The 15,029-nt window shown below is 41.4% G+C and overlaps 1 protein-coding gene across 3 annotated transcripts in view; it reads right to left on the bottom strand.

Moving 5' to 3' along the window:
* Positions 1-15,029, bottom strand: part of LOC149743980 (transcription factor COE1-like) — a 389,524-nt gene that overhangs the window by 89,998 nt on the left and 284,497 nt on the right. For 2 of the 3 annotated variants that reach the window (XM_089905904.1, XM_089905905.1), the window contains exon 9: positions 2,550-2,680. In XM_089905904.1, coding sequence (XP_089762030.1) covers positions 2,550-2,680 — 131 coding nt within the window. Of the gene's footprint in view, positions 1-2,549; positions 2,684-15,029 lie in introns of all 3 variants that reach the window. The other variant, XM_089905903.1, reaches the window with a different exon arrangement.

The raw sequence follows: 15,029 nt of genomic DNA, 5'->3' as shown, positions 1-15,029 counted from the left end.
GCACTAAAAAAGAGAGAACATCATACCTGTCAAATAGCCTGGATGAAAATCTAAATTTATAAATAGTTTAGAATATTTACAAAAAGTTCACCTCTGCAAGACTCATTTTTCCAAATGTCAGGACCATCATGATGATAACAGGCCAAATTAAAGTCCTCCATCCAGACGCCCAACTGCTAATGCTGCAGGGGATTTATTTATTTTAAAAGAATATTAGCTAAAACATTTTGGGAAACTACATAGTGGGCTTTCACCAGGGAAGAGTCATAGCTGATTTATGATATATCCACGAAGGAGAGCAGTTTGTGAGGAGGAGGTGGGCAAAGAAGGAGCATGCGCCCTCCAACCCTCACCTCCCAGCTGGACCCCCCAGATCCATCATGAGGGGCTTCTGGTACACTCAAGGCAGGGGTAATGGAGGGACACATGAGGGAGGAGGACAAAGGTATCACCTCAGTGGATTTTCTTTTTCATGACTTGTGTTGATTTTTATATGGAAACAGATCCTTTAAAGCAATTTAGATAAATCTAAGGTAGAATTTAGCCTCCCTTACGTGTTCACCAAAAAGGGCAAGAAAGTGAGGGAACCGAGAGGAAACTGGGGACCTTGACAAGGTGCAGGGAAAAATTAACAATTTCCTGATATGCTGAAGTCCTTTATTCCACATCCAACGTGGTGCACCTGGCCTAAGACAGGCATGAGGTTGTAAAGGGAGCATCACGCTAACCCCACTTATTCTCAGGGGTCAAGAATATGGCTGATTCTGAGCCCCACTTCTCAGGCCTCACTGTGACTGCTATGACCCGGATAAAAAGTTCATATTCTATTTATTCTTCCCCTCTTCTCAAGGTCCAGGACAAGCAAAAGAATGGGGGGTAGGAAGGGATGAAGACACAGCCCAGGGGACCTGGGAATGGCTATCCTTGTGAGCATTGTTGTCTCCAGCAGCGAGGAAGAAACATCTGCCACGTACGTGATGCTTCTAATGTTACAACCCAATGTTTCCAACAAAGAATGGGGTGCAGTCAGCCAGGGGAGTTCAGTCCACCTCCAGACCTGCGCTGTTCTAACGTGGACAGCAATGAGTTTGGTGGGCTGAGAAGTCCATCTCTGATTCAGCTTTAAGGGAGCTTGGATTCTCTGGCCAAGAGCATGCCGCTTGTTGGATGCATGGGAAAGACAAAGGCAGCGGCAGAACGGGCTGGCAAGGAGCTTGCTGGAGCGGCTTACTGGCAGTGAGGTGTGCACATAGAAGGCTTAAAAGGAAGGGCAGCCTCTGCTTTGGAAAGATAAATGTACTCAACTGTCACAGTCTTAACTTTCTGCTTATCTCTGTGGCCCCTCCAAAGAGAAAACACAATCAAAACATCTGGATGGGCTAAACAGTGGTGTCATGGGAGGACAACCAGAAATGGAAATAGAAACTCTGAGTTCTAGCTCCAGCTCTGCTACTGACTCCTTTGTGTGGCCACATACCTATCACTCACACTCCATGGGCTCTGGGTGGCTGCTCTGGGGTGATGTAATTACATATGTCTAAGTCTCAGTATCCTTATCAAGAAAAGATACACGTTAAGAGTATTTACCTTGTGGTGTAGAGGGAAGATTAAGATGATCTATGTCAAGAACTCAGCGCAGTGCCCAGAATCCAGTAAGTCTCAATAAAGTTTAGCCATTCTATGAGCACTTGTAAAGTGTGTCAGATAAGTGAGCTCAATGGTCTCTTGCAGTTCTAACCTTGTTTTTACTCTAAACTTCGGGGAGATGAAAGAAAAGGGGCTCTGGGCATGCTGGCTAAGAAATCGAGGCTCAGAATTTAGAAAGCAAAGGCAAGTTTGCCATGGCTTCTAAGGAATGGTGATACTTATGTTTTGTAATTTGAGCTAATGTTGATTATTGCCAGACAAGTCAACTTGCAGGTTAAAATAATGATCACAGTGCTTGGAAAGTACTGCAAAAATAGAGCATAGTCATTTTCATATGGTTGAAGTCCCACACTGAGATAGATGCCTGAGAGGTATAAACTCCTAGGGCTCTGGGTTCTTCTAGGTTCCCCTGGCGAACTGCTCACTCTCTGATGAAGAGTCACTGAATAAGTCAAGAACCACCTACACCTGGATTCTCACTGTCACATGAATGGTGATCCTTGAAGATGGTCCTACAATAGACTCCATCTACAAATGTTCACAGATTACTACCTTGTGACAGTTTGAACAGGGCTTTGCCTATATATTTTGTGACTTTGCATCTCCTTTCCAATTCCCAATACATAATAGGACCTCCACACTGTGGCTAGCCCATGAGGACAAATGACAAAACAGAAGGTCTCCTGGTGCTGATGGGCCAGTGGATGGAAGTCATTCCAGTAGAAAGTGATGCCTCCTGGTAAACCCAACCCATCTTTCCTAGTTTCCAGAGTTCTGTAGACTGGAGCTGGCCCACCCAGACTGCCATCTCTAAATTCTACACACTCTCTTAGAAATGCAAGTGTAGACAGTCTCCTCAACTAGACCAAGCTATTAGATATTAATGTTCAGACAACACCTACCTCACTCCAGACCAGCATGGTACCGAATATGACCTGTAACCCATCAAAGAAATTGTCCCCTATGATGATCACAGTCGCACCTCCCGTCGTCCATCCTTCACTCGGGCTGATGGCTTTGATACAGGGAGTAGCTGCTTTTCAACACACATGAAAAAGAGAAGGAGTCGGCTGTTAGAACCAAACTTTAATGATGGGAGACTTGAGGAAAAGAAAAAAAAAAAATCTTTTATCTTTTCACGAACAGAAAGTCCCTCAAGATCTCAGCATTTCCTAGTCACATTAGGACCTGAAACCTCAGGGTGCAATTTCAGTTTTTAAAAGCATGCTTTTCATTGTTTCTATTAAGATACATATATGTTACCCAAATCTTTTTCAAACCTGAAATCTTATGAAATAAAATGTAGAAGCAAAATTTAATTTATGAAATGCTAAGGATTTTTTTTTAAATGGGTGATGTTTTAAAATACACTGGAAACCTCATAGAATTGCTTCATAATTAAATACATCTCCTGAAAAGAAAGCTCATAGATTTTTTAGATAAACATTGCTGTTTGATGGGAAGGGAAGAAAGAAAGGAGGCTGGAGCAGAACATCATTCTTGTTCCATGCCTTCTGTCTGTACCACTAACAGAGCAATATTCCTGAATAAAAGTCACTAAGTTTTTTTCAATAAATGTCATGGATCCCATTTTATAGATGCAAAGTATGCAGGTCACTCAGGGTGAATTATGTAACCAAATAGCTGAGTCAGGGCTGAACCACAGAAAGTCCCATGACCTTTGCTTTGTTGTCATTCCCAGGCATAAAACCCAAGAACTGGCTTTCTCAAAACTTCCTATCTCCTTTCTTTCCATTATAAATGGCCCTTGGAGATGGGAAATAATTTGCAAATACTGTGATTCCAAACACACTAGAGGTGGTTTGCCTGATGAGCATGGCGTGCTTTCAAAAGAATTACTAGGCAAAAATGAAATCTCTCAGAGGGTACTTTCGTACCACTCAGGATTTTTAACTCCACAATGCCATGCTGCTGTTTTCATGATCACTTTTATGAAAAGGAACAAAGCAAAATTCTAAAGCAAAGGAGATATTGTCTAAGGAGAGAAAGTGAGACCCTCCTCTTTAATAAAATGTTTATTAAGTACCCTAGACTGACTTTCCAAGCATTGAAGCCAATGAGAGCACCAGTTAATTTTAACAGGAAGAAACTGGCAAAAAAATTATTGGACTTTGTCAAATTTGGCAAAATGTCATGCTTTAACTTTTGCAAGAAGAAAAGAAAATATGAAGCCCAGCCCGCTGGAACCATTGCTCATGTGCCACCACACAAACAAGCAGAATGGGTTTGATTTTGAGTCAAATTTATCTTATAAAATTGCACAGAGAAATTTGGAAATATCCAAACTAAACATTTCATGTTGGCTGAACTCACAGCAATGCATTTACAACTAAAACTGGGCAGTTCAGATGCCTTTTCTCTCCCCCACTTTCTCCTAAAAACAAAATAATTAATCAAGGAAATGCAAATGATTCATTGCTTGAAAATTCTTGTTCAATTTTTGACACATATAAAGGTGGTGATCAATGTTCCACAGGCATAGGACTTTTTCGTAAAATCTTCCTTTAAAAGTAACCACGTTTAAATGCATAATTGAGTACTCCTAAACTAATGACAGAATATGATGCATGATTCCAAGCAATTTATAAGAGAAATAAACTACATTTAACAACTATATAAAATTCTTAAAATATAAGCAGTTTGGAAACATTCTAGTTAATGTCTCAAAATCTTAATTCTTAATTTCTAACTCAGTATAAGTACTTAGTTGCTAGAGTGGAGTAGAAAAGGTATTACTATATCCCCAGATACTTCTGAGAAGACTAGAATATTGGTTTAACTGAACTGGTCTTGAAAGATTCCTGCCTGATGGCAAAGTGTGGAATCCAATGGTATCATTAAACGCTGACCCTGTGATTGCCCTCATAAACCACAAAATAATCTTGGTGTTTATTATCTGTATTAGCTTTGGGATTTCTTTTAGTTTTTTAAATGTTATTTTTTAATCACACAAGCACGTTCCTTTAGTTAAGTATGGACTCCTCCAGGCTTTCTCATCGTTGCACACAAGCAGACACAAGGGCGTGTTGGCTTATCTTTGACAGACTCTCTTATTGTAAAGAAGTTATAATAACATGGTCAAGAACTGCCAATTTTATACTTGACCCCAGCTCTCTTTTTTCCATTTGTTATTTGTAGGATATAGAAGGCATGTAAGTACATATATGTATAGATGTGTGTGTATGTGTTCAGACATTTCCTAAGGAAAGTGATAATGTTTTCAACCATCCAGAAGAAAAGGTACACGTCAACTAGTCAGAGGTAAATGAGCATCAAGTTTCAAGAGGAAAACTGGTGAGGAAACAATATACAATACCATCTTCTTAGTTTTGGGGGAGGAACAAAAAGCGCCGGAGGAAGTACTAAAGGAAAAGAGTGGCACCCCTGGATCCATCCTACCTCAATGCTCAACACAATCCACTATCCCTGCTTAGGGAACTAAGTGCCATTCTCAGAACAAGTCAGTCGGGCAGCCCTTTCTAAGTTGAGACCTCAAAGGGTTCCAAAGGTGCTCCTATACATCTGTGTCATGGCAGTCTTGAGAGGAAGCTCTGTGGCACTCCCCCATTGGGAAGATTGGAAAATATGTAAAGGAATCATGGGCTGACCCACTGAGAGAGAGGGGTGAGGAAGGGATGTTACTGGCATTTAGTACCTGGAAGTCAAAGATGCTAAGTTTTCATGCATGAGACAGTCCTGCAAATGAAGAACGCTATAATGTCAATAATGCACGGTAGAAAACACTGTGACTAGCTAAATGAACCAGGCTCAAGAGCAGTTGTTAAGAACTCACAAATCCATACAGGCCAAGGCAAGAAACACAAATGAATACAGCAGCTCAGGGTCTCAGAATAAGCATGAGATGGATGGCTGCTGATACCGAATTGGGGAAGCTCCAGCCATTGGCATCCCCGCACAGATGCAGTCCCAGTGTGACCTGGTCTTCTGATCTTTCTAAAGAAGCCAGGAGCCCAGATTTTTATGTGAAATTTCCCAATCTTTTTAAATGCTGGCAACTAATTCAATATATATATATTTTTTACTGTGCAGGCTAAACAAAATGTTTATGGACTTAAATTTAACTCATCGGCTGCCATCTTACATTTTGACCCTAGTCACAAACAAACTTGCCAGACTAAAAGCAGCCCAGGAAGTACTTGCAAACGTGCCTAAAATAACAAGTACCCAGATGTTCACTGTAGTATCGACAGTAAACAGCGTAAGAGTCTAGGTGCCCCCAATAAGGGAGTGATTAAATAAATTATAGTACATCCATACCATAGGATATGTGGAGTGTCATTAGAATGGACGAAAAAAATTTTCTATAAACTGACATGGAAAGACGTCAAAATATGTCAGTAAGTAAAACAAAAATCAATTTGTAGCCTGATGAATAGTGTGATTCTGTTAACTTAAAAACTGATATCTATTAGCCTATATGCATGAGCGTGTGTAGGTATGTGTGAACAGGTATGACAGACAAAAGTCTGGAAGGATGTACACGAACTGTCCCCAGTGGGTCCATATGAAAAAGGAAGGTGACTAGAGAAAGGAGACTATTAAATTCTACTCTATAGATAGCTGTATGGTTTGAATTTTTCCAGTGAGCACATACTAAGGTAATACGTTTTAATTTAAGAAATAACAGCAGAGCGTTTAATTCTGTGCGACATAAAGGTTATACGTTTTAGAGCAAATTGATGCTACTTTTTTTTTTTTTTTAAGCTCAGATGTGCTAAGTAACAGACCCTGAGCCTCCCCTTCCGTCTTCTCTTGGGGTATGTTTTCTCTGAGAAAGCTCGGAGAACGTCTGCAACGACTTGTTTTTCTTTCACTCAGGATATCCAGAGAGATGCAGAGGGAAGATAGTTTATAATAGTCACGGTGGATGTGTTTGGTGAAATCTGAAGGTGAAAAGACTCATGAAAGAGTTCAGTCCAGCCCAGGAGTGTAATAATCAATACAATTCTATCTCCAAGGAAACATTATGGAATGGGGGAGAGGAGTGGATTTGAATACAAAACCACTTTTACCGGCCAAATCTTGATTTAATTAATGAAAGAGTCTTTCTTCCTCGCCAATGAATTTTCACACTCTGGGTCTCCACAAGGACAGTCAGCCAATTCCTGGTTCTAAATCTCATTAAAAATAAAAGTTTGGGTGTTTTTTTCTCTTTTGTTTTTTTTTAAACCTCTCCTCCCACTCACAACAGCCACCCAAGTAAAGGAGATTTTTCCTTCCTTCAGACTATGACAATAACATGATTATACCACCACAGTTTAGCATAATGGCTCTGAAATGCTCGTGGCACATTGCAGAGTTAAAGTGGAAATTATTAGGTAGCTCTTCTTTGTTATAATAATGATCACTCCACAAATAAAAGCTCTTCTCCCAAAGGTACTGCAAGGCACAAAATGCTAATTCTGAAGATTATGTGTGCGCTTTTATTAAATATTACTATGCCCTGCCTGTTTGAGGGCTTCTCTGCTCTGATTGTTTTATGAGTACCATGTTAATGTCATTCCCATCTTGCTAGCAGCAGGCACACATTTTAGCGTTTGTATGAGAGTTGATCAAAGGCCACGTGCTGGGGGAATTGCTGAGAAAACACGGACAAGCGATAAAAATCTAACAGATTAATTGGTTTAAATTTCATTTCAGGGTGTTGAACTTTGGCTCGGAACTCTAATACTACACCGTGAGTCAGGGCCTAATTACCAGATTTCCAATTTGCTTCTGAACAATGGTTGCGGTGAGAAGGAAAAGAGAGGGTAGAACGAGGGGGAAAAAAAAAAAAAAAAACGAAAGAAAGAAATCGTTCAGGCTCCAGTACATATTTAACAACTAATGTTCTGTGTGCAGACAATTGCACCAGGGGCCATTTGCTATCACCTGCTCTACTTCCAGAGGGTTTATATTTCCTTCCAATAGCCACAGAAGGCAGAAGAAATCATGGATGGCCTCAGCAGTTTGAAATTTTCTGATTTATAGAATCGGTATTACAAGATTCGAATGCCTGCTCACCCACACTGGAAGTATCAGGCTTTTTATTAGCGAGGTGAATTTATAAACTGGAATCGCCCCTCAGCCTCCAATAGCAATGATCTATTTCACTGATAGAAAGCCAGGGCCGGGAGAACCATGTTTACCTCGGGGTTTATGGGGGGCCTTGGGAATAAGGGTTAATTGAGCTCAGAGGTGCCTGCCCATTGAGGTGAATTAGTGGTGTGCGTAGCTATCAACAGGGTCCTGGGGCTGCTCTTACTTTTGCCTCTGAAATCTCTTTGTACTGTGATCAACACCTCACTTGTTTGGGGTAGCTGTATAGATGACCCGGGTGCAGCATTTCCCATCTCTTATCCCCAAAATGAGGCTTTTGTGACAGTCGATGTCCCACTACAGAAGCCTCACTAGAGATGTGGTGTTTGGCTCTTTTCTCCATCCCTGTATTTAAATACCATGGAGAAACAACGCTCAATCAGTTGGTAAAAGGTACAAATTTAGAAATGCTTTAATCCCACTCCAAATCTCAAAATAAAGTTCCATTGAAGTGGAGGTAATGTTACTTTCCATTTTCTTTGTGTATGGTATATGGAAAAGAAAATGGAAACCCTCTTTTTCCAGCATTCTGTTAACCAGAACTCTCTACTACTGATGAACATTTCTACAGAGCAGATACTGATGCTTACAATGGAGGTGAAGATGCCAGCACCAGCCCTTAATGGCTTCTGAGTAAAGACAGAAAGATGCAATTATGTTAAGTTGATTTTAACACTCAGGGTATTATAGCATCTGAAAATGGGCCAGAGCTCCAGCTTTTCAAGTTCCACATCTACCACCCAGTGCGACCTTGAAGCAGTCACTTACCCTCTCTCTGAGTCACCCGCTCTAAGCAGTGGTGGTACCCACCTCACAGACTCCTGGCAAAATGCAGAAAGTGTCTGCTTGGGTATTGCTGTTTTACTATGTTCCATGCACATAGCACGCTAGTTGCTATAACAACAATTACTGTCATCATGAGTTCCCCACTAACCAGAGTTTATTTACGAGAACACACCATAGTCTCACCATCGCAGATTATGAGGCGGACTGCAAAACTTCCCCAGGATAATTCCAACCCAGTGACTTGCTAACATAGCTAAGCTTACTGAGGGGGTGGATTTGGCATCAGTAATTACAAAGTAGAATTTTTTTTTAAGGCTCTCATTACCCTGGAATGAATATTAATGGCAATCTTTTCAGAAATGAGGAATTAACTTTAATGTTATTGCCCCAAATTCTTGAGACTTGGCAGAAAATGTTGTGAAACCCATGAGCTCAGCTCATTTCTATGGGACACCTGTGACCTCATCAACTCTCAGCCCTTTCTCCCTTGTATCTACTCGATTTTGGTAAGGTTGTGCTTGGGAGCAAGCCTGTTTCAGAGATGGATGGGGACACAAAGTACCCGCACTTGGACTCAGTGCACAGTTATCTGCCCTTCCTGTTTAATTGGAACTATTATTTTTGCTGGTCTTTTCTAAAGTGAAATGATGATTCTCCTGACTGCTCACAGCTCATCAGGAGCAACACCTGCATTCTTTGATCCTGACATCCAGCAGCTGCTGGCCAGGGAAGAGGGCAAACAGAGGGTTTGACCCTCCTGGGAAACCTGGCTCTGTGTATTTTCACCATGTACAGGAAGTGAATCTATTCTGGGTTCACCCACCCTCCAACTGGAAGCCTTAGAAACCAGTAGCAGTTATAATGCCTGACCTGAACCCTAGCACCAGAGGGTGCAAACTTCACTTTCAGAATGCTAACCCCACCACAGACTCCTAGCCAACTAATAAACAGTTAAAAAATTTGACGGTTTCCTCACTCAAGATGGAGCAGTCTTTGTAACACTTATGCTCTTACTTTAACTTTACTAACCAGATTTATTTCTGCCTTCCTTTATTTTCTTTAGTAATTGCTTTATGCAGTTAAGCATTTTATTGTTTATTAGCGTTTTTATTTGGGTTGGTTTTGTTATTGGCCTGCATTTATTGCCCCATCCACTAGCATATCTAGATATTACTTGGCAAAGAATCACATATTATATATGCAAAAGAGCCTCCCTCCTTCTCTCCCCCAACCCCCTGTGTGTATGTGGGTGTTTGTGTGTGATGGTGTGTTTGTCACTCTGAAGGGAACTGTAACCCATGATATAGATATTTCTCAACACCAGATGCAATTAAATCTATTAAATGTTAAATGAGGAGTTCAAGAATTTCAAGTGTTTTTCATCCTTTATTCCAAAGTGACTTCATTTGGCAAGAAAGCCCTTTGCTTTGACATTAATGGCTCTCTCAGAAAACAAGTGAAGGAAAAATTCATAGTTGCTAGATGGAAACATGGATCTAATATCCATCTACATCAAGGCAGAGTTAACCCAGTGGGGCTGTCTAGGTGTATCTGAACTTAGCAGAATACCTAAGTTCCAAACTATGCCATTTGCTAAATACAGAGCAAGTCCAAATCATATCTACTTGCCGTTTATTTTGCAGATTTCTTATTCTGTTCTGAATTAGCAAAATTCCTCAACAATGAGTGGACATAGATCTGAACAAGGGAAGGACAGAAATCCTGGTACAGAAATCCTGGGGCAATAATCGTAATCCGAACATTCCAGGACAAGCACTTTGGGATTTCCGAGTTTGCCTATTTGTGATCCAGAACTTTGTGCAGGTTCACTACACAGGGTGATTTAAAAATTTAACAGTGAAAAATCTTGACATTTTGATGTACCTGTAACTTCTAAATTGCACTTGAAAGACTTGTTTAAGGCTTTTTGATTTAATGACACGCAACACAGCATTGTTTCATAATATGCAAAAATGGTTTGTTAAAAACACTTCAGGAGGGCTTCCCTGTTGGCGCAGTGGTTAAGAATCTACCTGCCTATGCAGGGGACACAGTTCGAGCCCTGGTCCGGGAAGATCCCACATGCCGTGGAGCAACTTAGCCCGTGTGCCACAACTACTGAGCCTGCGCTCTAGAGCGAGCGAGCCACAACTACTGAGCCCACGTGCCACAACTACTGAAGGCTGCACGCCTAGGGTCCATGCTCCGCAACAAAGAGAAGCCACTGCAATGAGAAGCCCGCGCACCGCAACGAAGAGTAGCCCCTGCTCGCCGCAACTAGAGAAAGCCTGCGCACAGCAACGAACACCCAATGCAGCCAAAAATAAATAAATAAACAAATAAATAAATAAACAAAAACATTTCGGGAGCTCAGAATTTTATAACTCAAAGAGGTGAGAATGTACTGCTTTCCACCTCAAGTTTGATCTGTCAAATCCAAAATTAAAATGTACAAAATATTAATCCTAGAGCAGCTCACAGCAAATAATGCCATCAGTTTTTCTTTTTTCTTGTCCTATGACTGTCAGCCACCCCTTTGCAAAGCAACAGAGAAAAATTATCATGGAGGGTGGAAGAATCCTCAAAATGAATTATTCATGGGTCCAATTGTGATATTTGTTGCAACAATAGTAAATTCACTTGCCTCTGATTATACAGTAGGTAAATAACTCTTTTCCTCCTGATGAGAACTTTCACGCACAAAATTATTTTTAGCCCAATTCTCCTGATTATCCTGTTATAAGAAAAGTTCTAGATATGAAAGTCAGGGAGGAAATGGAAATGAAAGTCACTTTCCAAAAAAGGACACCCAATACTGTGAAGAAAGGAAACAATTTTCAGGTTAAAAAAAACCAAACATGTCACTGCTTCTTCATGGAATCCTCAAGTGTTTATTTGCAAGCAATCTTCCTGGGCCTGGAAAATCATAAAGTCAAATATGAGCAAGTCTAGTGGAAAATCTGTGACGCTAATCTTGGCTGGAGCCGTATTTTTAACAGGCCTTGAATGCGTGTGCCGGATTATCCAGATGGTCATACAGGAATCGGCCTGATAGGATTAAACCTTTATGCTGAACTCTGCTCCATCTGTTCTCCAAGGTTTGCCTTTCCTTCTCTGAATATGAATTTTTAGCCTCCTTGTGTCTGGGAGTCAGACTAAATTCAGCATTCAAAACAGAGATGTGTGCAGATACTTTAACAGTTCGCTACTTAGTCTCAGTTGACATCAACTTGGTCTTTTTCTAGTAAATATTTTTGCAAAGAATTTTCCTAAGAAGGAATTTAAACGTACGGAGAATCTACTTTTTTTGTCAGAGGGCTTTGTCTTCCTCCTCCTATTGAATTCTAGGACTCATTCCGTTCACTGTCCTAATAGGGGTTTACACTGATGTTTGCACATAAAGATAGAAAAGCAAGACCTGTATCCTCTCTGCAGATCCGACTTTAAGAAGAGATGACATATAATTCCGACTGGATGAATGATCCAAGCAGAATATATTCATGTATGCTTTGTTTCTTTTTCTCCATTTCAAGAGGATTAGTATTAGTCACCGTTTGATAAAATTAGCTACAACAGCTGTTTCTATCATGTTCATTAGGTTTTCTATGTTTCTAAGGAGGATTTCTCAGGGGAGGGGGTTTGTAATTCAGAGCTCCATCTTCAATGAAACAGGCTGATGTTTGTTTTGCCCTCCTGTGCATCTATCCCTGGAAGCAGTGAAGTTACTCATTTCTCAGTTGGAAAAGCTGGCTTGGGGCAAGTTGTCAATGGGCCAGAGCCTGGTAGATGGTTCTGGGGTTTCCAACCCTGTGACAAAGGAAAGGGGAGGGTTCTGACTGCTGGGCTCGGTGAAGCAAACCAAGGTGCAAAGGAATAAAGAAGCTGCATGAAAGAGGGATCATTCAGAATCCTACATTGTGGCTGGCTTAGGTCAATGTGTTCATTAGGTGTGTTGGATTTATGCTTGTGATGGAAACGCAAGAGCCAGCAGCCTGTGCAGCCCCAGCCCTAAGAAGAGAGGATCCCCCTAGCAGTCTAGCAGGGCTCCATCGGCTTTCCATAGCCTCCTTGGTAACCCTAATTCCTGGCTCTATGCCACCACGAATGGCAGCAGCAAGCAGCTAATCAAAAATTTAGGCTTTTATACACACACGTCTAGTTATTATAAATACACAATACCCTTAACTGATGAAAGGTCAGGGGGCAGAGAGCAGTGAAACTTCCCATTCAAGCTTAGGATGACTTAGGTTTATTGGTATAACTCTCGTAGAACATATGTATCTGGCTCCTTAAATGGACAAGAATTCTAGTCAGGTGATAAGGGGCGGTACCAAATAGGTGATCCTAACTGATGAAGCCCGCTATAAGTAATCTCTTGTAAAATAAACATGCTGACCAAACACAGTCCTAGCACCTATTCTCCACATTTTATCCTAAACAAGGACACTGCATTGGATGTTCAATCCCATTACTTAAATCTGCTTTGCCCAATATGGTAGTTACTGGCCATATGTGGCTATTGAAATTTAATTTTTAATTAACAAAAATTCAATAAAAATAGAAATTATTCTCTGGGTCACACTAGCCACATTGGTCAAGAGCTACATGTGACTAGTGACTATCACAGAGGACAGTACAGTTATGGAACATTTCCATCATCACAGGAAGTTCTATGGAACAGTGCTGATCTATGGTTCAAGTGTAAATAACTGAGCCTGTCACTGACAGAGAATAAACAGAGCTACCATTTACGGGGTGCCCTCCACACGCCAGAAACTGTGCTAGGAACAATTAATCTCTAATCCCTCCAACAGTGATCACAAAATCAAGTGCTCACAGGGCCAGGCAGGAAGGTAAATAAATAAAATGGGCTAGGGGCAACACAATGGGAGAGGTGGGGAGTGTGGCCAACTGTAGAGTGTATCCCCTACCCAAAAGGGACACAACTTCTCAGTTTAACCTAATTGTTTCCACTTGAGAATGTGGCCCTACCGGCCCTACCAGCTCTTCTGAATATTAAGAGAATGTGCACATCCAGATTTTCATATAAAACATCTTCATTTTTAATTGTAAAGCAACAAATACATAGTTTCTTAAAGCAACATGCAAACCAAACCTAAATATGACTTAGAGCTGGATTCAGTCCATGATCTGATCCATCAGTGTGCAACTTCTATAAATCCTTGGAGGGCCAATCATCTTTTAGTTATTAATTTCTGAAACTGCATGACTAATACTGCCACCGACTCATCAAACAACAGACACAAACCACACCACTGTCAATTCTGTCTCTGATTGTTCAATCCCTCTCCCAGAACAACACAGAAGTCCCCAGCTAGCCCTCCTCCGCTGTGCAGATTTTCTATAAGCAGTCTGGGAGACGAGCTGCGTGCTCCTGAAGGATTTCTACTGTCATTATGCAAGACAGCATAGATAGTGACTTTTTAAGGAAACTACGCTTTGAATGTGAGCAGCATCTCAAAATCAACCTTGTCCAACCTTTAGTAATGCACAACTCTTGCTTTGTGCTTCTCAGAATAGCACTGCTTACATTTCTCTCCACAACCTAGGCTGCTACTGCTAATGTATTTGAGTGAACTTTTATTATTGAGAACCTTATCGTTTTGAGCCAGTTTCCTCTCTTCGCTGACACATTCGGTGATGCTGCACTCCAGTGTTTGTCATAGCACAGATGTTTCCATGGTGATGATCAGTGACGTCACAAGCACCAGGATGTGTATCATCAAACTTATCCAGACAGAGGAGCAAAAAAGAGTGAGAGCTCCACTTCCATTTGAACTCCATGTTGGACTGACTTGGCCACCTCAAAAATTACTCTTTGGAGTCTGGGCTGTTCTATCTGGACTGCAAAGGGCAAGTACTCACACTTGCCTGTTTATGATTCATTTCTACTATCAGATTATTAATTAGGTGCTAAGTCCCACGTACATACCAAAACCCAGATTAACCTGCCTCTGATGCCCACTTTCAAAACAATACTGCCATGCTCAGAAGCTTTCTGTCGTTTCCCCTTAGCCTACAGGATCAAGTCCACCCTTACAAGTCTGGCTGATTCGCCCCTTCCAACCTCACCCTCCACCTATCCCAAACTGGAAGAAGGGCTCAGCAGCACTTGGGACCACTAGTTCTGGATTCAGGAGGTCTCAGCTCACATTCCAGCTTCTCCACTTACCTGCCTAGGCAACTTACTTCACTTTTCTTTTCTTTTTTTTTTTTTAATTAATTTATTTAATTAATTTATTTTTGGCTGTGTTGGGTCTTTGTTGCTGTGGGCAGGCTTTCTCTAGTTGTGGCAAGTGGGGGCTACTCTTCGTTGCAGTGCGCGGGCTTCTCATTGCGGTGGCTTCGCTTGTCGCAGAGCACGGGCTCTAGGCACGCGGGCTTCAGTAGTTGTGGCTCGCGGGCTCTGGAGCGCAGGCTCAGTAGTTGTGGCGCACGGGCTTAGTTGCTCCGCA

The sequence above is a fragment of the Delphinapterus leucas genome, unplaced genomic scaffold, assembly GCF_059928025.1.
Source record: "Delphinapterus leucas isolate spDelLeu-1000000601 "Yukka" unplaced genomic scaffold, BTC_Dleu_Yukka2 spDelLeu_asBTCV2_sq31, whole genome shotgun sequence".
NCBI classification, from domain to species: Eukaryota; Metazoa; Chordata; class Mammalia; order Artiodactyla; family Monodontidae; genus Delphinapterus; species Delphinapterus leucas.
This window is presented reverse-complemented; position numbering and strand designations above follow the sequence as displayed.